Source organism: Vigna unguiculata, chromosome 3, assembly GCF_037176805.1.
Source record: "Vigna unguiculata cultivar grain cowpea cultivar isolate G323 ecotype 2 chromosome 3, ASM3717680v1, whole genome shotgun sequence".
NCBI classification, from domain to species: Eukaryota; Viridiplantae; Streptophyta; class Magnoliopsida; order Fabales; family Fabaceae; genus Vigna; species Vigna unguiculata.
Window position 1 is genome coordinate 41,843,246 of NC_140794.1, and position 26,696 is coordinate 41,869,941.

Below are 26,696 nucleotides of genomic sequence, written 5' to 3' on the forward strand. Positions count from 1 at the left end.
TTGTTAATAAAAGAAGTTCAATCCACAATTTTTTTAATCGGTCTTCTAACCTCATCGAACACGTGATCATTATCCAAATTGTGATGTACTATATTATTAGACTTCTATTTAAGGTTGTGTTCGTATGGTAAGAGATTTGGAAGAGAATGTGAAGATAGATTTGTGTAGATTTAAAAAGATGGGTATGTGTGTGTTTTTTAGTAGATTTAGAGGGTAAAATGAATGGATTTGAAAATAAATTATATGAAAGTTAGTGAAAAATTTGATTGACAAGTTTTTTTTTTTTTTATTGACAAATTTTATTGATTAATTTTTGTTAATAAAAGGAGTTCAACCCACAATTTTTTTCATCAGCCTTCAAACTCATCGAACCCACGCGACCATTATCCAAATTGTGATGTACTATATTATTAGACTTCTATTTAAGGTTGTGTTTATATGGTAAGGGATTTGGGAGAGAACGTGAAGATGGATTTGTGTAAATTTAAAGATATGGGTATGTGTGTTTTTTTTAATAGATTTAGAAGGTAAAATGAATGGATTTGAAAATATATTTTATGAAAGTTACTGAATGATTTGATTGACAAGTATTTTTCTTTTATTGACAAATCTTATTGATTAATTTTTGTTAATAAAAGGAGTTCAACCCACAATTTTTTTCATCAGCCTTCTAAACTCATCCCCACGCGATCATTATCCAAATTGTGATGTACTATATTATTAAACTTCTATTTAAGGTTGTGTTCGTATGGTAAGCTAGATTTGGGAGAGAGTCTGAAGATGAATTTGTATAGATTTATGGAGATGAGTATGTATATTTTTTTTTTAGTAGATTTAAAAGGTAAAGTGAATAGATTTGAAGATAAATTTTATGAAAGTTAATGAAAAATTTAATTGATATGATAGATTAAAAAAATATTATAGTAGATAAAATTTAAAATTTACTAAAAGATCCTTCATAATAAAAATTTAGTAAAATTACAATTGAATGAATTAAAAAATTAAAATTTAAAAATATTTTAATTATATTTATATACATTAATTATTATATATATATATATATAAATTAATAATAATAACTATATATATTATTAGTTTTTAACAATATTATAATTATTATTAATTATTATATACTTTTATTAATTAATAATCATTTTATATATATTATTAGTTATTATATATTAATATATTAATTATTATATTTTTAATAATATTTTAATTATTAATGATTATTATATATTATTAATTAAATATGTATAAATATATATATATATATATATATATATAATCGATTATATAACATATATTTATTATATATATAATAAATTATAATAATAAATAATATATATAATTAATATAATAATTATTATTAATAATTGTAATATATTGATAAAATATAAGGATAAAAGAGTAAAAATTAATGTATTTGTACAAATTTTTACGTTTGTGGTAAGATTTATCTGTGAGGTAATTTTTTATCCGTTTGCGTTTTTTCATGTTTATTCATTGAAATAAACATGATTTTTTAATTTATTCGTCTCTTTAAATCGGTTTAAATAGTGTAATCCGTACGAAGGAAAATTTCGTAAATGTTCGTAAATATCTATCTATGCGGGAGGGGTTATATTTGAAATCTGAAGCTCATTTCTATCAGAATGAAAATACTATTCTATTCACACAAATAAACTAAGTCAGGTTACAGTGGCGAGAAACATCACTGTTAAATCACATTTTACATAGCAAACACAGATAAGTTGTAGCTTCTATAATGAATTTTATTATAATACATTTTTCTACAATCACAAAATCATATCTAGATATGTAATTTAATCTCTGCAAAGATTATTCATGAACAAAGCCGGTAAAAATGCATTGTTTGTTCATCTTCAGTGCAGGCATGAACTTCAAATCGTAACTATTCAAAATTTCAAATGCACTGGTAGAATAGAAACCTCCATGGCATAAGCTTGAGCCCGACCAAGTTGTTTGGCATGCACAAATGAATGTTGTTAGCAGACATGGTGTGTAGTGTGTTACCTCGGATAAAAGGAGCTGTGTGAAATAGTAGCCAATGAATCTGCTACATTGAGAGGATAATATGGGTCATCATTTTGGTCATGGAGTTCCATGGTACTTTCATCTATGAAGGGTGGATTGGAGGGTGCTTCCACATGCTCCTCCTTCTTTGTTAGCATCTTTAGTACCTTTGACATACATGGTCGCAAGGAACACATTTCTTGGGTGCATAGAAGTCCTATCTGCACCACTCTTAAAATATCATTCTTAACATTGCTTCTGTGCTTCTCATCCAACAACAGATATGGATCAATTAATTCTTCCGCACTCCCTGATTGAAAATGCTTCCATGTCTGATTCAAACACAAGGACAACTCAGTTCACCCTCCAATCTTCTCTTACGTAGTTTAAAAACAATACAACAAAAAAACTTATGTCGTGCAAGTTACCATTATTATAAGACTGTCCGAATATTCCGATGCTTTGCTCCTGTTATTCTGTCTCCCAGTAATTATTTCTAACAGTAACACCCCAAAGCTATATACGTCTGCTTTCTCAGTTAACTGACCGTGTGCTAGGTACTCTGGAGCCATATAACCTCTGCAGCTCCACACAAAATTAAAAATAAAAAATTGGAATAGCTCTACTCAGATATAATATAATACAATACACACTGGCTCTAGCTTTCTGATAAAATTTAGTCTAATGCTCGTATTGTTGACAAAAAAGTGTTGTATTGGTAAAAAATACTTACAAAGTTCCAGCAATAGCTGTGCTAATGTGGCTCTTATCATCCTGAAAGGACCTAGCCAAACCAAAATCAGCAATTTTAGCGCGAAGCTTTGCATCCAATAAGATGTTGCTGGCTTTTATATCTCTGTGGATTATTCTAATATTGGAGTTCTCATGCAGGTAAACCAATCCTTCTGCTGTCCCGATCATAATGTCGTATCTCTTGTCCCAGTTTAGTTCCCTACCCTTGTTTTGATCTAGCAATTGTAGAAAAAAAAAAATGTAATAAGTTGAAATTTTATGACTAACAATGAAATGGGGTGATTTTCAGATGTGAAAGGAGAGAGCTTGTTACCAAATATGAAGCGATCAAGACTTCTGTTAGGTAGAAATTCATATATAAGAAGGCTTTCAGGTCCTGAACAGCTGCATCCTAAGAGTCTCACTAGATTTTTGTGTTCCACACTACTAATTATGTTCACTTCATTGTAGAAATCTGCTGCTCTGTGCCTGTTGTTGAAATATAATCTCTTGATAGCAATCTCTCTTCCATCAGGCAAAACTCCCTGTAATTAAGAAAATGTTAAGAGTGGCTTTGAAATGTAAAATATGGTGGTGATGTAAGTCTGTATTTAGAGGCAAAAATTACTCTATAAACCGCTCCAAATCCTCCTTGACCTAGCTTGTTAGCTTCATCAAAAGAATTAGTAGCCTTCTCCAGAGTAGAGTATTTGAAGTTCAAGCTGTTGCGGTGAAGGCTTTTGGCTAACTTTTCTGCATCATTTGAACCTGGAAAGCAGAATGACAATGAGCTTAAGGAAACTCTTGAAAATATCTGAGCTATAATACAATGGCAACTCCAAATTTTATTGAATAGATGTGCTATAATACAATGATAACTCCACATAATCAACACTCATTAGTTTTCTCTATCTGTCTTTCTATCACATCATGATATATGTTACAAGCAAATGTATAAAAAGTTAAATCAATTACCTCTTCGTTTCATTTGAACGTATCTGTGTCTGCGGATATAAACCAGAAGGGATACTCCAACCACCAAAACTATAGTTGAACTGACTACTACAATCACTATCACTAATACATTATCTGCACAAGCCAGAAAAATGAACACAGACTGTTACGTGTAAAATTTTCATAACTCTAAAAGCAGGATCCTCACAAATAACCATAATTAGTACTCAATTACAGCGAAGAAAGTTGCAATCTATTTACCTCCTGAACTCCCATTTTCCTCTTCCTTGTTAAGAAAATCTGTGTCTGAGTACCTCATGAAGCATCCAGTGTTAAGGGCTCGCCCTTCTGACCAGGGAAGGCACCCCAATATGGAAGAAGATGCATTCTCAAGACAAGCTCTACAAGACTTTGCGTCCAAGCTCCTCCAACAATTAGCCAGAACATAAGCTGAGTCATTTGCTGTTCCTGCTACAGCAACCTCGGTCCTAGCATACCCTTTATTGTTTGGTGCAGCTTGAACTGCAGTCATAACAGCCTTCTTCGCTGCTGCTCGAAAACCTGTGTTCTTCCTTGTTGTGTTTCCACAAACAGCCATGTCTCCTGGTCCTGTGTACTCCTCATAGAAGCTGTAGTTTTCAGCCCTCATGAAGCAACCATCAAGGTATATGCGACCACCATTGTATGGGAAGCATTGGGGAAGAACCGTGCGTGCCTCGGCGTAACATAAAACACAGTCAAGTAACGAGAGATCACCATAGCACTGAGCCAACCCGTAGTTAGTGTCAGGCCCTCCTTTCCCTACAACTGCTGTGCCATATCCGGTGGTTCTCATCTGTTCACTAATCTTCTCCATGGTTGCAACAAAATTTGGAACAAAGATAGTGGAGTTGTGCTCTAACTTGTTGCCACATGTTATATTGACAGTCTTGGCCCTTGGTTCTGCCATCACTGTTTTCGGTACCAACACAACCTTCATGAGAAGGAAAATAAAACATTGGAAATAGACAACAGGGGATGTTCTTTCCATTTTTTGTGATGATAGGATCTAAGCACTTTGTCTGGTACTGATGAAACTAGGCCTTCTGAACTACGATCTGCAAAAAACAAGTGTTAGAGCCTTTAGACTATTTAGGCTGCATCACTTGTGTCATACTGATGTCGGAAACATCATTAGTTAAACAATTCCTTCGTACTAATGAGATTCCAGAAGTCTTATGTTATGTTCCTCAGAAAAGAAGGCCACTTGAAGAAAGGGGAACTCATTTTAAGCTGTGTGAAAACGCAGAAACCAAAGTCGGCTCACAAGTTTGTTGGTTCTTACCGGAACTTCCCAAACAAGTGAAATGGAGAAATTCAGGACCACCAACCAATTCGGACATGATAGCTAACTCACTTCTTTTCAGTAAAGTAAAAATCTTGATCATTTCACGCAAAGATTGATAGAGATAATATAATACTTTCTTGTGTCTTTGGCAGCCAATATTGAAAAACCAGATCTTGGAGGAGTTTAGTTTCACACTTGCACACTCTGCTAATGGCAAACAAAACAATGAACATGAAAATCATTTCTTTTACTGTTGAAACTGTCCAGTTACTCTTGGTCAAATTGAGTTATCAAAATTCGGAAAAAACGCGGTTGGTATGGACACTGAAAACTTTATCTAGAGACTGGAAGGGTGTTGCGTCAGAATCATTTCCATTCACATGGCAGAGCTTTTTCAGGGAAAAAGAAAATAGAAAATGTGTGAACACAGTAGCTGTATAAAAAATGTGATTAAAGACAGCGAAGGCAACTAAGCAAGTAAAGTGCATTAAAAACGAAAACGTTTAATCACATGCTTAAGATGTTCCTATAGAAGTTTGTGAAGCATTAAAGAAATGAAGTTGTTACCTGTGTTTTTGTGTACTGAAGGCGTGAATGAAGTTGATCATTGATGGTCTCCACCAGATCTCACATCATCTTACAGAAGAAAATAGAAAGTCAATGATTATGTAGAGTGGTATGGGAGAGATAATGTGGTAGTTTGAATGTTGGTTGAAACTTGAAAAGAAAAGTTGAAAAAAACGCAACACAACGTGACATTGCTCAAAGTCTGTTTTTGTGTTAAGTCACCTAGATAGTGCATCTACGCGGTTGGGTCGGACATTGACCATCAAAACAAGGGTTCAACTTTATCTTATACCTCATTCTTGTAATAAAAAAACAAACCAATTTTATCTCATTTATTTTTATAATTGTATATTTTATAATTTTTCTTTTGTTTTTATTAATTTGAACGACAGATAATCTCTTACAAATATATCTTCTCTTTGTCTTCACAAATTTGCTTTCCAAAAAATACCATCTTGAAAGAACCACCCTCATCTTCAATAAGAAAATTTTCTATTTTTCCTATGAACAATTTTTTTTTTCATTTAAGTTTAGCATTTTCACCCGTTTCAATTGTACTTATGTGCATTATCAACAATTAAATATAATGAATTTCTTATGGAACTTATTTGATTTGAAGTTTTTGCTGACTTTCTTAGCTTCTAATGGATTCTTCGTAGCATGGTAAACCTTTTGTTTTTAAACAACATTTGACCCAGATTCTATTATTTCATGACAACTATGGAACTTTAGATTTAGAAAGTTTTATACAGGGATTCCAGACCAATCATTCACCTGCACATAATATTTCTTTATGAATATAAGAAACCAGCCTTTTAGTTGTAGTACACGTTTCAAGATCTTGAGCATGCAAAAACACTTAACTGTCACCAGCTTCAATGATATTGAAAACACATTATATTTTTGTTTTTGTTTAGGTATCAATAATTAATTTGACGTTTTCAAACTATTCTTCTTTGGAGTTTTATTTTCTCTTCCATAATCCAAAATTACTTCCTGTTCCTATTATGTAGTCAAATGTAGAATTCACCTTGTTAGTTTTTTGTTTTTTTTTTACAACAATTTCCTTTGGTTATTGGTTACTATATATAGAACAAATATAATTTTTTCCTTTTCTATTTTTTAAAGTATAATAATATTAAAAAAGAAATATGAAATGCGCCTCACACAGAAGTAAGAATATTTTTTTCTATTATTATAGACTTACAATGTAATAGACTATGTATCTTAGCATGTTAGTCTAATTGGCTGTTTTCGTTTTTCTTTTAAGTAAACAATTTCCCTAACGTCGATGTTTCAACGCTGAACTTATCTTTTACTATTTTGTACCTTTTATTTTGTCGTTTTTTGCTGTTGACATTTTTAGTGATTAACACGCTTTCCACCTTAGACGCAAAGAAGACGTTATACTTTCATCACGGAAATGAGTAAGATAAATTGTTTTTTAAGTAAATAATACAATGAAATTTAGAAACTTGATGAATTATGAGAGAATGATTTATTAAACCTATTTTTAATATGTATAAATCAAATAAAAAATACAGTAATTTGAAAATTAGTAAACAGAAATATTAAATTAATATACCTTATAGATTATGATATTATTCTAGAAAATAATGTAGCGGCACATCATGCCGGTTTATCTAGATAAAATATTTGCGTGGTCCTCTCTGCATTTATGTCGGTTAGATAGATTATGTCTGCCCATAACTTACCCTGTTGAAATTGTTAACTGAGAAAAAAAAAACCCATACTTCCTAATTTTTAACCCTTGCTTAATTTCACGTTGACCAAACAACGTTTTCGAATTCTTTTCCAAAGCAGCACACCGTAGAAAAAAAAAATTCTGTTTACATTACTTTTTTTAAAGAATGCTACTTCAGAAAATATTTTGTGATTACTTAACCCAGTCCCACTCATGTTCTCTCTTGATCCAAGAAAAACTCCAGAGAGAAACATTATTTTGCTAATTTTAACCCAGTCAATTGTTAAATTGTTTCACATCTCCAAGTCCAACCACACAAACCTTTGAACTTTCGACGTTCATTGGTTGGAACACTCTCTTCACGTTACTTGTTAAATATTCCGTTGCCCTCCTTCATTCAAACCATAAAAATATACACAAGTTATCCATTTAGCAGGGGAAGCTTTTTCTTCAATAGTCAAAGACACTGGTAATGAAACAAAATGGCATTTTTATTACTGAACCAAAGGTTTATCGGTATGCATTTCGTAGATAGTTTTCTTATTTTGTTAAATGTCTCCCATATTCAAATAAATAATAGTAAATAGAGGTAATATAAGAAAATTAAAATAATTTTCTATTACATACAGAATAAAATGTAAATAAATAATAGTTTCTGGTGGTTACATGTAAAATTCTTGGAAGTAGATAACTCCAAGGAGGTGCTAGTAGAGAAATCAAAAGGTTAAAAAGCATGTAGTACAAATTTCTACTTATTGATTCTTTTGTAAGTGGCCTGTGTGATATGTAATGTACAAGTTTCGGCAAAATTTAACCTTTTGTGAAACTGTTATCTGTATACATAGCAATCGGTCTTAACTGTTGGCATATGATTCATATGAGGGGTTATGTCACTCTGGATCTAATTCACTTGGACGTGCAGAAACAACATTGCCATGCTGATAACTGATACCAAACTTTTTCAAGAAAGCAAGCATGCCACAACTTCTATAAGGGTACTTCCGGAGAAAGGTTGTGTTGATGTAATTCATCTAGGTTCAACCAGACTTTCAGTCATGGTGTTTGCTGAAGACTGAGTGTTGGATCCAGGCTGAAAATTATATCCAGGTAAACCAGATCTGCTGAGTTCTGAACTACCAGAATTGATAAATGGAGGTTGGGTTGGCTGAGGAATTTCGTGACTGTGATTAATCATTTTAACTACTACTGACATTGATGGTCTCAACTCTGCAGAAGCTTGTGCACAAAGCAGTCCTATCTGAAGTAGTCGGTATGCTTCCTCTGCAGGAAAAGGACCCTCAAGGGTCGGATCAACAACTTCAGATAGTCTGTTTGATCCATAGAGGTTCCAAACCTTGTATAATGAGAATGTTTGTCTTGTTAAAAAACATTATATGAAGTAGTATCATGCCGTAGCAACATGCCAGATGAAAACAGTTACCGTTTGTAGGAGAGAGGATGAATTCATAATAAAGGAACTGTTTCTTTTGCCAGATACTATTTCGATAACTAGAACTCCAAAACTGTAAACATCTGCTTTCTCAGACAACTTCCCACGAATGACATACTCTGGAGCCATATACCCCCTAATATGAACACATGATCAAATGCAAGTGAATAATCATGCAGGAACAACATATGGATCATGTTTCAAATCCTTAAGATCAAGAAATCGGCTAAAGGGTTCAATTATTGTAACATAAGGTGCAGAAGAGGGTCATGCACTTACAGCGTACCAGCAATGGCTGTGCTAATGTGAGACTTATCTTCTGGAAATAATCTAGCAAGTCCAAAATCAGCAATCTTTGGTGTGAAGTCCTCCTCAAGTAGAATGTTGCTCAGTTTTATGTCTCTATGAATGATTCTCAGATGTGATTCCTCATGAAGGTAGGCCAAGCCCTCTGCAATTCCTAATATAATCTTATGTCTGAATTCCCAACTCAGTGGATGAGAAATCCTTCTAACTGGAGAAATTCATAGGAGATATTATGATAAGAAAAATTTCTTTTAAAGAAAGGAACTTTGTTTATGACTTGATATCAGAGATAAAGTTACAACCAGAAAGGTGATCATGGAGGCTCTGATTAGGCACGTATTCATAAACAAGAAGGCTTTCAGGTCCCGTAATACTGCATCCTAAAAGTTTTACAAGATTCTTGTGTTGAATGTCACTTATCAAATTGACCTCATTGAAGAAATGATCCACCCATTGTGTTGTGTTAAATCTTAGCCTTTTTATGGCAACAGTAGTTCCATCTGGCATAACTCCCTAATTTGCAACAAAAAATAGTTAGGCAACAGTTAGTTTGTACAAAATGATAAAAAATCATAAGCTCAGAAAATACATACTTTATAAACAGAACCTGACCCTCCTTGTCCTAGCTTGTTGGCATCATTGAAGTAATCTGTTGCCTTTTCAAGAATCTCATATGCAATATTTAGCCTGGACTTATTCACTCTGTCCAGAAAAGCACCAAACTGTCTTCTTTCTGAGGTAAGAACAATGCAACAACTTTCAGTATCAACAGTTCTAATAATCTCAGTCCTAAATATCAAATATTGATACCTCTTCTCCTTGTCACAATTTTCTTCCTTATAAAGAAAACAACCGTTGCAACAACCAGCAGAAGAGCCGCGGCAGCAGCAGACGCGGCCAGAATTTTAGATAGACTCCGTCGTCCTAACATCACATGCCATACACAGGAACACAGCTTTACAGCTTTAGTGACATTTTTTATCAGAAAGGCGATTTCTGTAGGTATTTTATTTCTTCACAATAATGCCTATTTTAAAATTAACATGGTAGTTAAATTCCATAACAAAACACACATCAAGGACAAAAAATCCACCCAAAATGACTCTAAACAATATTCCCTCCTTTGAAAACCACTCGATGGAACAAAATAAGCAAACATATCTACATAAAATTCTGCATATATGTTATGTTTGAGTCTTCCAGGTTTCAGAAAAATGGTCCGTGATCAATTCAACGACATGTTCTGCAATTTTTCACAATCAAGGGTTTACAAAACGGTGTATAACCGAAGTTTTAGCAACATCAAGGTTTTAAGGTCTCCAAGACTCGAACTCGAACATGACCAATTTGTCGCAAATATCAAAACAAGAGGAATCAATCATGATAAGCTAACTAAAATCGACCACCATCAATAAAATCAAACAAAAACGACGTGTCAGAGACAGAGAGAGTATAACCCACCATGATTTCCAGAAGTTGCAACATCGGTTGAATTGTTATAAAACTTCTGCGCAGAGTACCTCAAATAACAACCAGCATTCAACGCCCTCGCTTCTTGTGTTGCACACGAAGAAACCCTCGTGGCAGCATCCGCCAAACATTTCTTGCAGGCACTTCCGTTCACAAACTCCCAGCACTGAGCCAACCCGTAAACACTCACGTTCTTTCTCCCCACCGACCCCACCAGAAACCCATCGTTTTTGGGCGCCACCTCGCTCAGGTTCCTAACTAGCTCCAAAGCGTTGGCCTTATAAATACGGCTACTGTTAGCACCAACACTATTATTACTATTACTGTTAATACTCCCACTGGTGCCGCACACAGTGGTGTCTTGGTTGCCAAAGCTCTCGGCGAAGAAGTTGTAGTCGTCGTAGCGGAGGTAGCAGCCGTCGAAGAACAACCTGCCACCCCGTGTCCCTTTCTGGAAAGGGAGGCACGAGAGGAGCTGCGTCTTGCACTGCGCCAGGCACACATTGCAGTCCGACTGCGACAGGTCTTTCATGCACTCACCCATGGCGTAAACGGTGACGTTTCCTGACCCCTTCACCACGGCGCCGTGCTGCCGAGTCGTCGTCATAGGGGTCAACGCGTCCATCGCCGCCAGAAAGTTTGCGATGAAAACTTGGCGCAGAGAAAGAGAGGAAACGGTGCGGTTGGTGCATAGCAGAGCGGCTCTCTGCGCTCTTGGATCGGAAAGAGCAGAAGGTGTGAACACAGAAAGGAAGAGAAGCAGAAAGGAAACGGAAGAAGGAATCATTGAGGTATGTCTTTTTGTTCTTTTTTTTTTTCTGGATTTTGTTGATGCATAAACTTAGCACTGCAAGTTGGTGTTTTTGAAAGAAAATAAAATAGTAGGTGACATAGAACAGAGTGGCTGAAGAGAAGATATAAATATAGTTGCTATGATGTTATGATATTAATGGTGGATACAATGGATTAATTCTTTGGATAGTATGATTATCCATCTTATGGGTTCAATTTTCATCATTGCCTTCTTTTATTTTTATTCCTACTATAGAAGGAAAACTTACATCTCTATCACTTTCACACCTTTTTTCTATAAATAATAATCAGTTAATCCTGATTTTACTTCCAGGAATAATAATTTATTTTCATTGACCTGGTCCTGGATACTTGTCTATATAAAATATTAAGATTTACTTTGATATTTAAAAGAAAAAATAGCATCATCATATTTTTAAAATTTTGAATTGAGTAGCTGATTTATGTTTTATATAATAAGATTATATTGATATATGGGTTTAAGTGTTTGTAAATAAGAAAGTTTTGGTCATAAAAAAAACTGTATTGTATGTTTTAAAAATTATTAGATAATATGGCATGCTTGATCTATTATGTTTTATTATATTAAAGAATAATGATAGTTTTGATCTATTTTTTTATTAATTTTTTAATTTATTATTTTAATTATTTTTAAATCATCACATTGTATTACTAGATAAAATTAAAATACATAATTGAAGAGTGATAAATTAAAAATGAATAAAAAAATAAATTAAAATATTATTATTTTTGTATTAAAGATACTACTAATAAATATTATTTAAATTGTTTCTTTTACTATTTATTTAGCATTTGAGCAATGAAATATGATACCAGGTACGGGAAATAATCATTTTCAATTTTTAAAAGAATAAAAAATAATAAATATTTTTCATCAGTCAAAATAAAAATTCATGTATAATATAGAAACTAAAATTATATTATTACATAATAATATGAACTGTATAAAAATGTAGTCCTTTTATATGTTTTTTATTTTTGTTATAAGAACCTGCAATAAAATAATCCATGTAATTTTAATATTAACATTAATGAGTTATCACTTAAATTTATATGAGAAATTACATATAATAATTAACAAAATAAGATGTTCTTAGAATGATGGTACTTTGGGTTGACGAGAGTGTATGTAGGTGAAGAAACCAAGTGAGAAGCACTGAGGTCAACGGGTGGTGCAGACATGACACTGTGCGTGGTGAGAAAGTAGTGGGTTTGTTTAGACACGTGTCAGGCAGTGAATGGTAGTTTTTGAAGTAGGAGGCAAATTTTAATCTGTGACCGTAGATATAATAATAATTGTGTATGAAAGTTTGCAAAGAGAGGCAACATGTTCCCAGTCAACACGTAATATGATTCTGATTGAGATTGGTCATCATAGCTTTAGCCACATCATATAATAGAACAAGCCTAGAATGTTTATTCTTGTTTTACACACATATTTAATATCTCTCTTATTATTTAGAACAATAAATGTTATTTTATATTACAAAAATACCTATTTTAATTATGTTATCTTATTTTATTCAATTAAAAATAATAATATTATATAAATTTAGTTTTACATTACTAATTTAGGATTTATGTTATAAATTAAAATAAAAAGATATATTTGTTTTTGTGAACCACTGTTAAAATATTAAATGTGTTTTTTTAAATATAAGTTTAATTAAGACTGTTTTATAAGTTAAAAGAAGTTAATTAAAGTAATTTGATTTTTGTAGATAGTATGACATTCGTGTAAGAACAAAAATTAAATAATTATATATTCAGAGCATTTTATAAAAATCTACACGAAATGAGAAAAGTGTTTTTATTAATTATTATAATTTATTTTAGGGTTAAATATGTTTTTGGTCCCTCAAGTTTCAGTAATTTTTGGAATTAGTCTCTCATCAAAATTTTATACCAATTTAGTCATTCATCTTTCAAAATGCGTGAATTTAGTCCTTTTAACCAAATTTTGTTAAGTTTATATGACATTTCAAGCACATTTCATAATAGTATTTGAGTTAACATTGAAGCAAAAATGTGTCAAACAGTGTAAATAATTTAAATACTATCATGAAATGCGTTTGAAACGTCAAATAAACTTAATAAAATTTGGTTTAAAGGACTAAATTCACGCATTTTGAAAGATGAATGACTAAATTGATCAAAAATTTTAATGAGGAACTAATTCCAAATTTCGCTGAAACTTAAGGGACCAAAAACATGTTTAACCCTTTATTTTATTTGTCTTCAATCGGGCATATATGGTGACTGGCGAAAGAAATATTAATTATAGTTATTTTTTATTTTTAAAATAATAAAAATAACTCTTAAAAAATTATGAGAGTTAAAAAAGAAACTAAAGAAAGTAATATGGGTTTGTGTTACACTTCCACTCACAATAGATGTTTACGTATACACTGTGTAATAAACCCTGAAATTCAATATTTGTATTATAATTCTGTTTACATAACTAGTCTACAAGTTTATTACAAATTAGAGAAACAATATTGAATTGTTTATTACAAATTGAACTTATTTTCGACAAATACTAAAAAGTAAAAAATAACTGTGTATATAATTCATAGTTTACAATAAATTACGTGTTTTTATAAGTAATCCCTTAATTCATAAAACATTTTTATTAATAAACTTCAATCTTGGTTCACTTTATCAACTAATGGCAAAAACATAGAAAAAAAACTTTGTTTTTGTAGCCTTCTTTAAAAAGACAGAGATTTTTTTAATTGCCTTTACATCTTTTTGTGTAACTTTCACACTTTTACTTTTTCTATTTTACTATTTGACCTTTTTCAAATAAATATAAAGTAAATTGAGGTCAGGTCAACGTGGCTAAGTAATTTGCTTTTATTGATTTCATAACATAATTGGGTCCGTTGAGGTGAGATGTTTCTTTGAGAGAGAAATTGCTCTGAAAATATATGGAGAAGAATGGAAGTTCGAAGATTATTCCTAGAATCATGCATGTATGCTGGTAGAATTTTTCACACAAATGCATATGTTTCTTTCAGTATTCCAAAATGATAAGAAATTAAAATAGATGTTATAAAAATATTTTGTTCTTTTAGTAGAATTATGATAAGATATTAATTATAACACAAATTTAATATTTAAAAATAATAATCATTTTAATTTATATAATTAAAAACATTAAATAATTGTAACATCCCGTTTAAATAGAATAATTCCACTAAATAGAAACATCACATGATTATAATAATGAAAGAGCAATCAGATGAACATCATAAACCAAGAATTTAGTCATCCATAAAGGTACTTGAAATACTAAGGTATGTCAAGGATAATGCCAGGAACTAAACATAAAAGCTGACAAGGGTTGCTCTTAGAACAACTATTACAAAAAGGCACCATGGCCATAAAACTGCTCTTAAGAGCCCGCTAATCATTAACAGAATAGCTTAAGCTGCACCGCTGCGACCATTAGATCCACCTTGGACATTTCTCTCATCTGCTCCCACCAAAAGGTGATCATCGCAAAAGAAAAAGAAACACAAGCACAACCACGAAAATGAAAGGGTAAGCTAGTGTAAAAATAACTTTAATATATTACAGCAGGCAAGTACTTAAAACAGTTCCAAGCATGCAATACAATAGGCACAGAGAATCATGTTATAGCAAACACGCAGGACACTATGACTTAGTTATCCGGATAAATATATTAAGATTGGATTCACCAACGCTTGCACTTGTGGTGGCCTCTACTGCTCTGCAGAGCCATTGCCAATGGGTTTCACCCTACCACACACAAGGTTAGCCTTTAAGCGTTTAAGGCCATTATCCTGCTAGAGACTAGGGCCTCCCGCTACTCTCAACACTTGGCTCAGTTTGCTCTACATGAGACTCACTGACCCTTTAGAGTTTCGGGATGCGGTCCTTACTTGAATTCTTATCTTAATATATACACTACACACCACCATGAGATCTTCCCATAAGACTCATGGAATTACGCCTATCTCACAGCAATTTCATGTTTCTCATACCATACCCACCACTTTTATCTCAAACATCCAAATCTCATGTAAGTTCTCAACCAACAACCAAAAATTCCATTTGATACTCATGCCACATACCAACCACAGTTCACATAGCCAAACAATTCATGCATATATACACACTTTAGGCTTTAAACGTAATGGTTCAAATAAAACAATCAATCAAAGCATAACAGAGCATAACACGTTCTTGTACCAGTTCTCGCCCAAGTTACGTGTCCTCGCTTAGGTGAGAGAGATTGTCTCGCTTAAGCTACAGGATCTCGCTTAGGCGAGACTGCAACAGAGGTTCCTGGAAAATTGCGCGAGCTCTCGCTTAGGTGAGGTCGTCTCGCCTGAGCGAGCTGGCTTGTCGCTCAAAAACTCATCCCCTCGCCTGGGCGAGTGCTCGAGCAGAAACCTAGGCGAGCTTATGCTATTCTCGCCTAGGCGAGACAAACTCGCTTGGACGAGAATAACAGTTCTCCCCCATTGTTCTACGCATGCAAAACCAGAAACTTCATTCAAGACAACACCCAATGGATTTTCATACATCATAACACTACTCAACCATTAGAAACACAAAAGAGAACTAAAAGTAAGCAACAGGCATTTAAACATGGACCCTAACTTCCCTTACCTTTTTAGACGCTAGCACAAGGAATGGTAACCCACTAAAGTAATAGGGCACTGGAGCAAGCTACGGAGCTGAAAACCAACATACACGAAGTTGAGAAAAAGGTACTAGGGGAACCCAAAACAAAACTAGAGCCCTTACACTGGAAAAAGGGGAAGAATGAAGTTGAGGTTCAACTTACTCGAGAGTACGAAGCATATTGGAGCTAGCTGGTAAGGAGAAGGATTTATGCCCTAGCAAAGCCCTTTTTGGAGACAAGGGTGTGTGAGGGAGGGGAACAACTTTCTGAAAATGAGACAAATGAAAGTGTGAAGGTTTGGCAGGGTATTGAGGTCCTAGAGGGGATGGTCTTGGGCCTACGAAAAGACCAAGCCCAAACACATAAGGTTGAAAATGGAGCTTACAACAATCAATTAAAATTTTAAAAATATTTATATGATTAAATGTGTTATATGTTTAAAAAATTAAAAAAAAAATAGCGAGTTGGTAATACATTTTCTAAACATATTTTAAATTATACAATATAAAATGTGAATACAGTTCATAATATGTTTTAATATATAATATAAAATATATTTTTAAATTATATGATCTTAAAAGTACATTTTAAAATTTATAATTAAAATAATTTATAAATTACAGAATCTAAAATTATATTCATATTTGAATTTTGTAATCTAAAATATGTTTCTCTTCATAATCTGGAAATCTAAGACATTCTCAACACTCCAACAGAGGTACACATGATTTGGAAAAAGGAAATCTCTTCTAGTAAAAACAGTGTGTAGATAGTGTAAATAGTAGAGGCCTAATAACTTTTAAGAAGAGCTCAGAGATGGCCCAATAAAGAATGGACCATATTATTCAAAGGTATCTAACAAGGTGTCTTTCTTTCTGCACCTTTCTTTTTATTTTCTCATGCACTTCCACAAAACTGATAAATCCAAAATTATTTCTCATTATAACAAAAAGATAAAAGTTATCTTTGCACTTTGATTTTTTTAATGTATTTTAGATCGTACAATTTGAAAGATATTTTTGAGTCTAGAAATATTTTGACAGTAAAATTATCTTTTAGATTATATAATTTAGAATATATTAAAATAATACATTATAGATTATAAGAAGATATTTTCAAACTAAATTTTATGATCTAGAAAGCATTTAAAAAAATTACATTCCAGAATACACATTCTAAAAAAATATTTCTCCTTCGGATTGTATATTTCAAATTATAATTCAGGATTACACGAATGTATTTAAAAAAAAAATAATCAGATTGCTGAATCTTGAATTTTGTTTTTTCTATGATGATTTATTTAAGATTTAAATATGTTTTTATGTAAAAATTTAAATTTGTCTCTTTTTAAAATTTTGGTTAATTTTAATTTATTCATCTTAAAAATTTGTAAATTTAGTATTTTTGACCAAATTTTATTAAAATTTATTTTAAATATATTTTTTAATTAACATTAAAACGAATATGTGTTAAACTGTGTAAACGAACAAAATCATTAAATACATCTGAAATCTAAAATAAACATAATAAAATTTAGTTAAAATAACTAGTTCTAATTTATTTTAAAAATTAGAAAAAAAAATATATTTAATCATTTATTTAATTTGAAAGCGTAAGTCGGAACTTACAATGGACGTTATATACAATGGAGACTTTCATCTACGATCCTGCTTCTCACCTACGAAACCCGTCTTCGACCTTTGGATTTGGAGGGGAAAAAAACAATAAGCTTGACTTTCCTTTGAGTTCCAGACTCTTGCCATGGACTGAAGCAAGCGAAATTTATTTTGAGAGTGAAAAAGTGGAGATGGAGATGAAAGTGCTGAATAAATTTATTTTGACGTACAATAGTGGGAATGGAAGTGTGGAGATAGAGATGAAAGTATCTTGGAAATGAGAGTGATGAACATGAAAGAGGTACAGGAATATTTTTATTTTTTATTATAATTTTAATGAGGGTAAGTTATGGTTTATGGATATTATGGGGTGCAGGAAGAAGAGAGGTGTAGGAAGAAGCAGTCCGTAACAAGAAAATGATCTACTATTAGAGAATTACTAATTGCATTTCCATAATTTTCTTTCTCCACCTACATAAATTATTTTTCTCATTTTGTCTTTTTTTTTTAAATTATGTAATCTAAATAAAAAATTAATTCTGAATTTTATAATTTGAAATCTATTGTTTTTTATAAATAACTTCTGAATTATATAATTTGAAAGACAAAAATGACTTTTAAATTATACTATCTAAAAGCTAAAAATATTTTTCAAATAATTTACCAGTTATTTTTACTTTCGAATTATATAATTAAAAGTCAAAATCACTTTCATATTATACAGTCCAGAAATGACAAAACGAAAAAAAAAGAAAGTTTTATAAGAGTAAGAAAGTCATGGAGGTGCAGTAAGAAACTGTCATAATATTAAACTATAAATTTTTGTGTGGATTGTTTTTTGCAGAAGTTTTCGCAAGTATTCCATTTGAATTTTTATGGTTTTCTCAAATAAATTTAAATCCGCAGAAAGAGTTAAAGGAAACTGTTACATTTTTATTTTCTTTGGAAATTTGCTACGATTTCTCTTGCCAATTCCTCTATTAATTTATAAATTTATACTCGTTTTAAAATTTATTTGACGAGCAAATTTGCATGTAAATTCTGTCAATTTTCATAATAATTACTTTTAATAATATTATTAATTTGTTAAGTTTCTTCACCATTCATCATCCCACTTGATGTAATAAAATTATTTGCTCTTATAAAAAACCTATTCTCAGTTCTATAATAATATTATTTGATTGAATTAAAGGAGAAGTGAAAACGTAAAGAAGAAAAAAAAGAGAGAAGAGAGAAATGAAAGAGAGGTTGTTAGAATTAAGAGAGAGCGTGTGAAAAGATTGTTGTAATAAAATAAATTTTTGTTATATATTTAAATTATTCTTTCATTTATCATTTTAATATTTTTATTTTAATAATTACTCTTATAATATAAAAACGTGAATTAATAAATATCAAATTATTTTATTTTATTTTATTTATTATTTCTCAGATAATATAATACAGAAACATAATAGCAGTGAAAACCTGAAAAATATAGACATAATTCACAAATATAATCGAGATTATATGAATGCTTATTTACAAATCATGACTTAAAAGAATGAAAAGCTCAACTCCTAAAAAAATTCGCTTTTCGTGTGAAATACTTAGTTTTTAAACTTTCTTCTCTTTTTATATCTGCATAAATAATAGAAAAATATAAAAAAGTGTAAGCTGTCAAGCTACTATTATCCTAGACAATATTTACGTGGTTACAAACACACTCTTTAATTTATTTTTTGTGGATAACGATTTAATTTAATTACTGTTACACTGTTTTACTCTAGGATTGATTGATACAACTAAAATACTTATAAGCGTGGTTAACATGTTTCTTTCATATAGTCAGGAAAATTATATTACGATTCTAATTTTTTTTTATTAAGTAATTTCTAAAGTAATTTAGTGTGAATTATTAATTTTTTAAAAATAAAATATAATGATGCATTAATCAACTATTTATTTAAATCCCGTAATAAAAAAAATAAAAATTATAATATCATTCTACGTTTAGAAAAGGGGAATTAGCAGTTGAGTTTTGAATTTTATGGCAAAAAGCATAACCTATCACATTAATTACCTTTAACATTTGGAGACGTAACCCTCCTATTTTTAGCTTAAACCCTTTCGTCCAGAGTCTAAAAGTGGAGTAGTGGTGACAACAGTGACCAAAAGTTTTCAAAGCAAACAATGGGAATCTATGGTAAGTAATAGCAGATTGAAACAGAAAATTTAAGTAGGCTCGGAACCATTTCAACTTGATTATGCAGCAAACATAGGAACATACATTGATTTGATTTGATATGACAAGCTTCATGATGAGGGTTGAGTGAAGCAATCAAACATGTGGAGGTGTGATCTCCTCAGAAGGCTCTGTTGATGCATTCAGTTTTTTTCCTCTTTCTCTTCTGCTGTTATCAGCAAATTTCAAGCTTGCATGATGGGACCCTTTCTCCTTCTCCTTTGAGTTCCACTCAGCTAAGTAGTAATCTTCTTCTGTCACCTTCTTAGACGATGGACCACAAAACATCCCACCCCACTGTGGAAAATAGATTAAACACATTGGCAGAGTGCATATTATGATCATCACTCCCATTAGAGTTATTCCTCTTTCTTTTGAAAACTTCGATCCTTTGAAGAAAATTAGCTGGGTCACCACTGCACCCACATTGCCTCCTCCTCCTGTCATTCCAGATATCACCCCCAATGACCTGAACATTTTCACAACATTACAATTGATTGCACAGTTATTGGCATAGTGCTGTGCGCTTTGTTAACATAACTGTGTTAACTTTCAACTTTGTGTTAAGTGTGCACGTGTCTCTGATTGCACAAACTCGTGCTATTGAAAACAGAGCTGTTAAGTGTTATCAACACATCTAGTCTCAAGAAGATGCATGAAACATGTACGATATGTTAGATAATCATATCCATATGATTTAACATGATACATATGTTACTTTACCTGCTGTTTCTCATGATCCGGTGGATCCTGATTTGTTAGAAAATTCAAAGCCGTTTAATAAGGAAATCTTTGGTTCTCTTCACACTTTTTGGCTTTAAAAGCTGTTTTTATAAGAATCTCGTACTTCTCAACTCCAAAATCTAATAACTTTTGAAAGTTGTTTCCAACAAAAGTGATAAATAGAAAAACAATCTTCACATCCAAGGATAAATTATCTAGAGTGATAACATGATGTAGGTGTTTTATCAGTATTCATTTTAAAGAAACTGAAACAAAGTTTGAAAGTAGAAATAAAAAATTGAAGTGATTTTGATTGAAAGAAGAAGTATAGAGAAAGGCACCTTCTTGAGACAAAGGGAACAATCCCAAAGGTCATTCCACATGCGGCTTGGACAAAGAGAGAGAATATGATCATAACAAGGACGGAGACACCTAAAGAACCGACAAGGCCAAGGATGATGCAGAAGACACCAGCCAAGGTTTGGCACAGCCATAAAGCCCACAACCTCCCTCTCATGCCGAACCTCTTTCCCATTACATCTGATATATAACCCCCACCAGGTCTAGAAAACAAGTTAGCCAACCCAAAGCTCGCAGCAATGATTCCTGCAGTGTGGAGTTTCAGATTAAACCTGTCATAGAAGTATTCAGCTATGATGTTGTCTATGGTCAACTCCACCCCGAAGCAGTAGCCGTAAGTCAACGCCAGAATCCACCCTCTGTAGTTAGTAATCCCATGATACACCACTCTTGAGAATTCGTCTTTTGCTTTCTCCCCTGACTTCTTCAACCGCTGAAAGTTTCCATCGGGCATGTCCTGCCCAAATATCAGGATTGAAAATGCCGTCAGCATCTGGAACATGGCAGGGACAAAGAACGCAATCCTCCATGCCGTGAATTTCGTAGCACCGATGTCACGGATGAGGGAGAAGACAAGGGGCATGATCAGTTGGGTGGCTCCTCCTCCAAGGTTGCCCCATCCGCCGGCAAACCCGTTTGCCGAACCCACGACCGGAGCGGAGAACATAGAGCTCATCCAGAACTGTGTGGAGACAAAGGTGGCCAGGGAGAAGCCGGTGAAGAAACGGACAAGGAGGTACGAGGTGGCTGAGTTGATGATGGAAGTGAAGTACACAAATGGTGCTGTGAGGAGGATGAGTGATGCAGAGGCCAGGCGCGGTCCAACTAAGTCACAAGCTGTTCCCATTGCAATTCTTGCGAAAACTGCACCGGAAACCGATGCAACACCGGCATTTCCAATGTCAGTGGCTGTGAGGTTAAGGTTGTCCCGGATTATGGGAAGGAGGGGTGGGGCAGCAAAGCTAGACACAAAGCAGGAGAAGAATGAGATCCATGATAGGTGAAAAGATCTCATGTGGGGTTTAGCTATGGAAAATAATCTGAACTCGGTGGCCTTGTGTTCAGAATCCACAGGTAGAGCAAACTTCTGTTGCTCCGATTCTTTCACAGCTGCACCTGGGATTTCCACCTCCATGCTTGTAACTGTGAATCAGAAATTCTTTTCTCTCAACTATATAAATCTGTTTCCCCTAACAATAGGCCAAAGACACGCTATCAACAATTGCATATATATAATAATAGTCCTAAATCAGGCTACATATATCGGACAATTTACGAGTAGTAATTACAGAAAGTGGTTTGGATTGAACCGGCCTAACATACCAGGGTCAGTGTTATTACAGAACCACGTTTTACCCACTGTTCTGCGCACCATGGTAACCAAACCAACCACTTTTTCTGTCTCTTAGTTGAAAAGTAAATGTGAATTAATCACGTTGATTTGAAGGGATTTAAAAGGTGGTAATAATAGCTAAAGCTTTCTAGTCCTCTGGGGTTGTCTGAAGTTAATTTTGATGTCATTGTCTACTAAAAACCTGGCATATTCAGAAGAGAAATAGAGATGCCAAGATAGTTAAGTAAAGCATATAAAATTAGATGTTGTTGTCTTTTCAAGGCTGGCAGTTTTGAAAATTCCACAGGAAAGATTGGTTCAGAAACTGAGACTTGGAGAAATGTATCTCTAAGAAATGACTTTTCATGGTTAAGAGAGGTGTAGTTGGGAGCTCAAACCCTCCTACTGACGCCGAGTCTCATTTTTTTTACTCTCTGGGAAGGGTAATGAACCAGGTTTGAAATCAAAGACTAAAGAAAGGACTTTATGAAGAAGCGAAAATTCAAAATTTTCACTTGCAGTACAATGCATTTCAAGCCAAGGAATTGGATGAAGCAAAAGTCCTTGCAAACAAGTTGAGTAACGTGCATTGACTTTAGAGAGGCGTTTGGTTTGGAAATGTGAAACTGAAGTGTTGACAATTAATGTATATAGGAGGTGGCATCTCTGGATAATTAACTGGGTTTATTTTTCTGTGTACTTGTAAAATGACAATAGTAGGGTCTGTGCTGTCGTGAGCACTAGCATATTAGGTAGCTCTCAATTTTTCTTGAAAGGGAAATCTTGTAGTTATCTATAATTTGTGTTTTACACGTGATGATTATAAGAACTAAGTAAGAGTTGAAGTTAAATAGCAACGCCTGTTAAAAAGTTACCTTGCTGTTGAATGAGGTTAAATAAGAAGAGTGTTTGAACAAGTTTATGAGTTTTAATTAAAGGACAAAAATTGAAAAATGGAAGGTAGAAACAAAAGAGAGAAAACATGGAAGATGATACCAAAACAGAACATCAATTTTGAAACGAAAATGATGGCCGGCAAAAGATACTGAAAAATATCAGAGAACATCAAGCGTTGCACATTTACATAATATTACCTGTTACATTTATTTGATCTAGTGTGAAAATAAAAAAATATTTATATGTTTTCTTTTTTCAACTCTTATAAGTATATGTAACAACTTTTCCTAAAAGAAAAACCTGTATAAAAGTTATCAGTCAAATCAAACTCCATTGTATTATTCTTTAGAAAACAGAAAACATACATGTTACTTTTATGTTCAATATTCATGCATAAATGTTTTGTACTATATAATGTTACTTTTATATTCAATATTCATGCATAAATACTTTGTACTATATATAGTAATTGATAATCAACACTAAAATTTAAATAATACATCAAGAGTTCTTATTATTAGAGGGTGACGTGTATTCATATTTAAGATTTAACTTTACACAAAACATTTATTAAGTGTAAAAAATTACTTTGATTTTTAGATTATTAATTAATTGTATATTTAATGAAATACGAAATATTCAAACAATTTATCATTTAAAGAAGTATTCTTAAAAAATATATATTAACTTTAAATTATATTGTATTTAAAATTGATTTAAAAATTATCAAACAGTTTCGTAAACATTCAAATTATTCTATCTAAAATAACGGTTTTAGATTATTTGGATTTTCAATTTATAAAAACTTAAATTAACTTTTAAAAAAATAATTTAGATTTAATTTCAATCCAATTATTGAAATTTATATTATATTTGGATTGAATTTATGAATACACCATTTGATTTTATTCGGAGGTAACATTTACTAAAATTAAAAACATATAACAAATATTGTAAGTAGCTATACAGAAAATATGTACTAAATATGAAAAAACTGGTCTATTTTTTAAATTATTAGTTAATTGCACATTATATAAAATATTAAAAAATTCTAACAAATTTTAGTTTTAAAGATTATTCTTTATAACTACATAATAATTTAAAATGATTTTAGTTTTAAAATCGATGTTAAAGGAATATCAATTTAAAAATTGATATTAAATTAATTTATAAACATCCAAACTACTTTTACTTTTAAAATGTGAATTTATGTTTTGATCTAATTCAAATATTTAGATTCAGACTACAAAATTTCAAACTGGCTTTTTTAGATAGTATAGTTTTGAATTAATAATAATTTGCATTTAAATTGGGTTCTTAAAAATTATTCATGCTAACCCATGACTTTGTTGTATATAACCAGCCGCTTTCCTTGAAAACCTGTTGTGTTTAATTTTTCTTACATTAAATTTCTACCATGTTTTCATTCGGTCTCTAGTTTCTCACATTACATTTCTACCTTGTTGCACCAGTCATGATATATTATACCGAAAGTGACATAGTAGAAGTTCCATGTTCTTAACTTATATCATCATTTTCTGATATATATACATGAAGAAAGTATAAATAACAAAGTTTTTGAGATATGACACTATCTCATTAATTCACACAAAAAGCTAAAAATAAAAAATTATCTCGTTTTCCATTAACTAAAAGAAGAAATCAACTTCACTGCGTGACAATTACAATTTTGACAATTTGACATCTACTTTTCTTACACGTGACAAATGACAAACGAGCAGAATTTTTTACATTTCACATGATATTACATTACAAATTAATTGCAGCGTAAATATTTTATAAATTTAATACGTTATTAATTTATATATTATTAATCATTAATTATACTAATAATTAAAATTCAATTAGTAATTAATAATTTAAGCAGAAATTTAATAATTACTGAATTTCAATTAATAATGTATAAATTGGAAAGAATATAATATATTATAATAATACTTTCAATTTTATTTCAAGAAAAAATGTGAATTGAAATATAAATGATTAATGATAAAGTAGATAATTTAATAATAAATATTTTATTAAATTATTTGAATATATATATATATATATATATATATATATATATATATATATATATATATATATATATATATATATATATAACACAAAAGAGAAAACATAAATAGCAAAGTTTTGAGACATGATATTCTCTCATTAATTCACACAAAATGTTCAAAAAAGACATTATCTCACTTCTTATCTAACTAAAACAAAAAAAAGAACTAAACTCACTACGTGGCATTCTACCATCTCGATATGTGGATATCTATTTTTCTTACAAATGACACAAGAACAAATCTTTACTATAATACACAAAATATTATTTTAGAGTATTACACCAGATATTACATTATAGTATATTACATGAGATATTAGCTACTTACGTAAATATTTTAGAGGTTTAATACATTATTAGTCTATATATTATTAATTATGCTAATAATAATAATTCAATTAATAATTACTAATTTAAGCAAAAACTTAATAATTACAAAATTTCAATTAATAATATCATAAATTGGAAATAATATAATAAATTGTATTAATACTTTTAACTTTATTTTAATAAAAAATGTGAATTGAGATATAAAGACGATTAATGATAAAGTAACTAATTTAATAATAATTATTCCCATCACAAGTTCGTCGAGTGACATTGTTATGGTTGATCATCCCTCATCTGAGATATCTCTGCTTTGGAATCTATGTTCCTTCATAGTTTTGTTCTTAACTTAAAAGGCGAAGAGTGGAAAAGTAGAAAAAGGAAAAAGTATTTAAATTGCCTTAAGCTTTGACTTCTAAACGATATCAGATTATTGGATGTGATAGAAACAATATATAAATTAGTAATGTATTAAATCTATAAAATGTTTACATAAGCAATTAATAACTCATGTAATCTACCATATAGTAATATCTAGTGAAATATTATAATGTAATATCTTGTGTATTAATGTAGAAAAGATTTACTCTTGTGTCATGTGTAAGAAAATTAGATGTTCACATGTCAAAAATGTATATTGTCACGTAGTGAGGTTGGTTTTTTCTTTTAGTTAAGTGAGAGAATATCTTTTTTGAAATTTTTGTGTGAATTAATGAGAGAGTGTCATATTACCAAAATTTGCTATTTGTGCTTTCTCAATTATACATACATACATACGTACATATATATATATATATATATATATATATATATATATATATATATATATATATATATATATATATATATATATGAATTTCATGAAATTTTAATTTTACCGGGATCCCGAGCATGGACATTTGGACATGATCTGAATGGAATGAGAAATCTTGATGTATACTCTTGAGGGTTGGAACACAAGAGAGATCCATATGCAAAAAAACTTTTTCGTGCTCTCACATGAGTAAGAGAGTTTGAATCTCTTGAGTAAAAGAGAGTAAGGATGAGAGTCTGTATTTCCAGGTGAAATATCATGTGTATTTATAGTGTTTATGGGC

At 31.5% G+C, this 26,696-nt stretch overlaps 3 protein-coding genes and 1 long non-coding RNA gene across 6 annotated transcripts; all 4 read right to left on the bottom strand.

The window, feature by feature from the left end:
- Nucleotides 1–1,644: 1,644 nt before the first annotated feature.
- LOC114179839 (cysteine-rich receptor-like protein kinase 2) lies at nucleotides 1,645–5,802 on the bottom strand. Of its 3 annotated transcripts, XM_028066311.2 has the most exons (9): nucleotides 5,618–5,794; nucleotides 5,048–5,439; nucleotides 3,985–4,820; nucleotides 3,745–3,858; nucleotides 3,398–3,537; nucleotides 3,104–3,314; nucleotides 2,771–3,005; nucleotides 2,466–2,616; nucleotides 1,645–2,369 (listed from the first exon to the last, which is right to left on the bottom strand). In XM_028066311.2, the coding sequence occupies exons 3-9, from the start codon at nucleotides 4,751–4,753 to the stop codon at nucleotides 2,034–2,036; spliced, it is 1,956 nt and encodes a 651-aa protein (XP_027922112.1). In that variant the 5' UTR covers nucleotides 4,754–4,820; nucleotides 5,048–5,439; nucleotides 5,618–5,794; the 3' UTR covers nucleotides 1,645–2,033. The 3 variants fall into 3 exon arrangements, with proteins under 3 accessions (XP_027922112.1, XP_027922111.1, XP_027922110.1); XM_028066310.2 differs by lacking the exon at nucleotides 5,048–5,439 and having other exon boundaries at nucleotides 5,618–5,802; XM_028066309.2 differs by having other exon boundaries at nucleotides 3,985–5,254; nucleotides 5,618–5,797.
- A 2,115-nt stretch (nucleotides 5,803–7,917) lies between these two features.
- Nucleotides 7,918–11,484, bottom strand: LOC114179711 (cysteine-rich RLK (RECEPTOR-like protein kinase) 3). Its single transcript, XM_028066130.2, has 7 exons — nucleotides 10,540–11,484; nucleotides 9,889–10,002; nucleotides 9,672–9,811; nucleotides 9,381–9,591; nucleotides 9,052–9,286; nucleotides 8,764–8,908; nucleotides 7,918–8,676 (listed from the first exon to the last, which is right to left on the bottom strand). Exons 1-7 carry the CDS (start codon nucleotides 11,333–11,335, stop codon nucleotides 8,350–8,352), a joined length of 1,968 nt encoding a protein of 655 aa, XP_027921931.1. The 5' UTR covers nucleotides 11,336–11,484; the 3' UTR covers nucleotides 7,918–8,349.
- Nucleotides 11,485–14,636: 3,152 nt separating this feature from the next.
- On the bottom strand, nucleotides 14,637–16,306 carry LOC114176094 (uncharacterized). Its single transcript, XR_003602965.1, has 3 exons — nucleotides 16,202–16,306; nucleotides 16,024–16,091; nucleotides 14,637–14,860 (listed from the first exon to the last, which is right to left on the bottom strand). It is a non-coding gene; the product is annotated as an uncharacterized LOC114176094 (long non-coding RNA).
- A 3,562-nt stretch (nucleotides 16,307–19,868) lies between these two features.
- On the bottom strand, nucleotides 19,869–22,745 carry NRT2.5 (nitrate transporter2.5). Its single transcript, XM_028066412.2, has 2 exons — nucleotides 20,944–22,745; nucleotides 19,869–20,348 (listed from the first exon to the last, which is right to left on the bottom strand). The coding sequence occupies exons 1-2, from the start codon at nucleotides 22,095–22,097 to the stop codon at nucleotides 19,976–19,978; spliced, it is 1,527 nt and encodes a 508-aa protein (XP_027922213.1). The 5' UTR covers nucleotides 22,098–22,745; the 3' UTR covers nucleotides 19,869–19,975.
- Nucleotides 22,746–26,696: the final 3,951 nt, after the last annotated feature.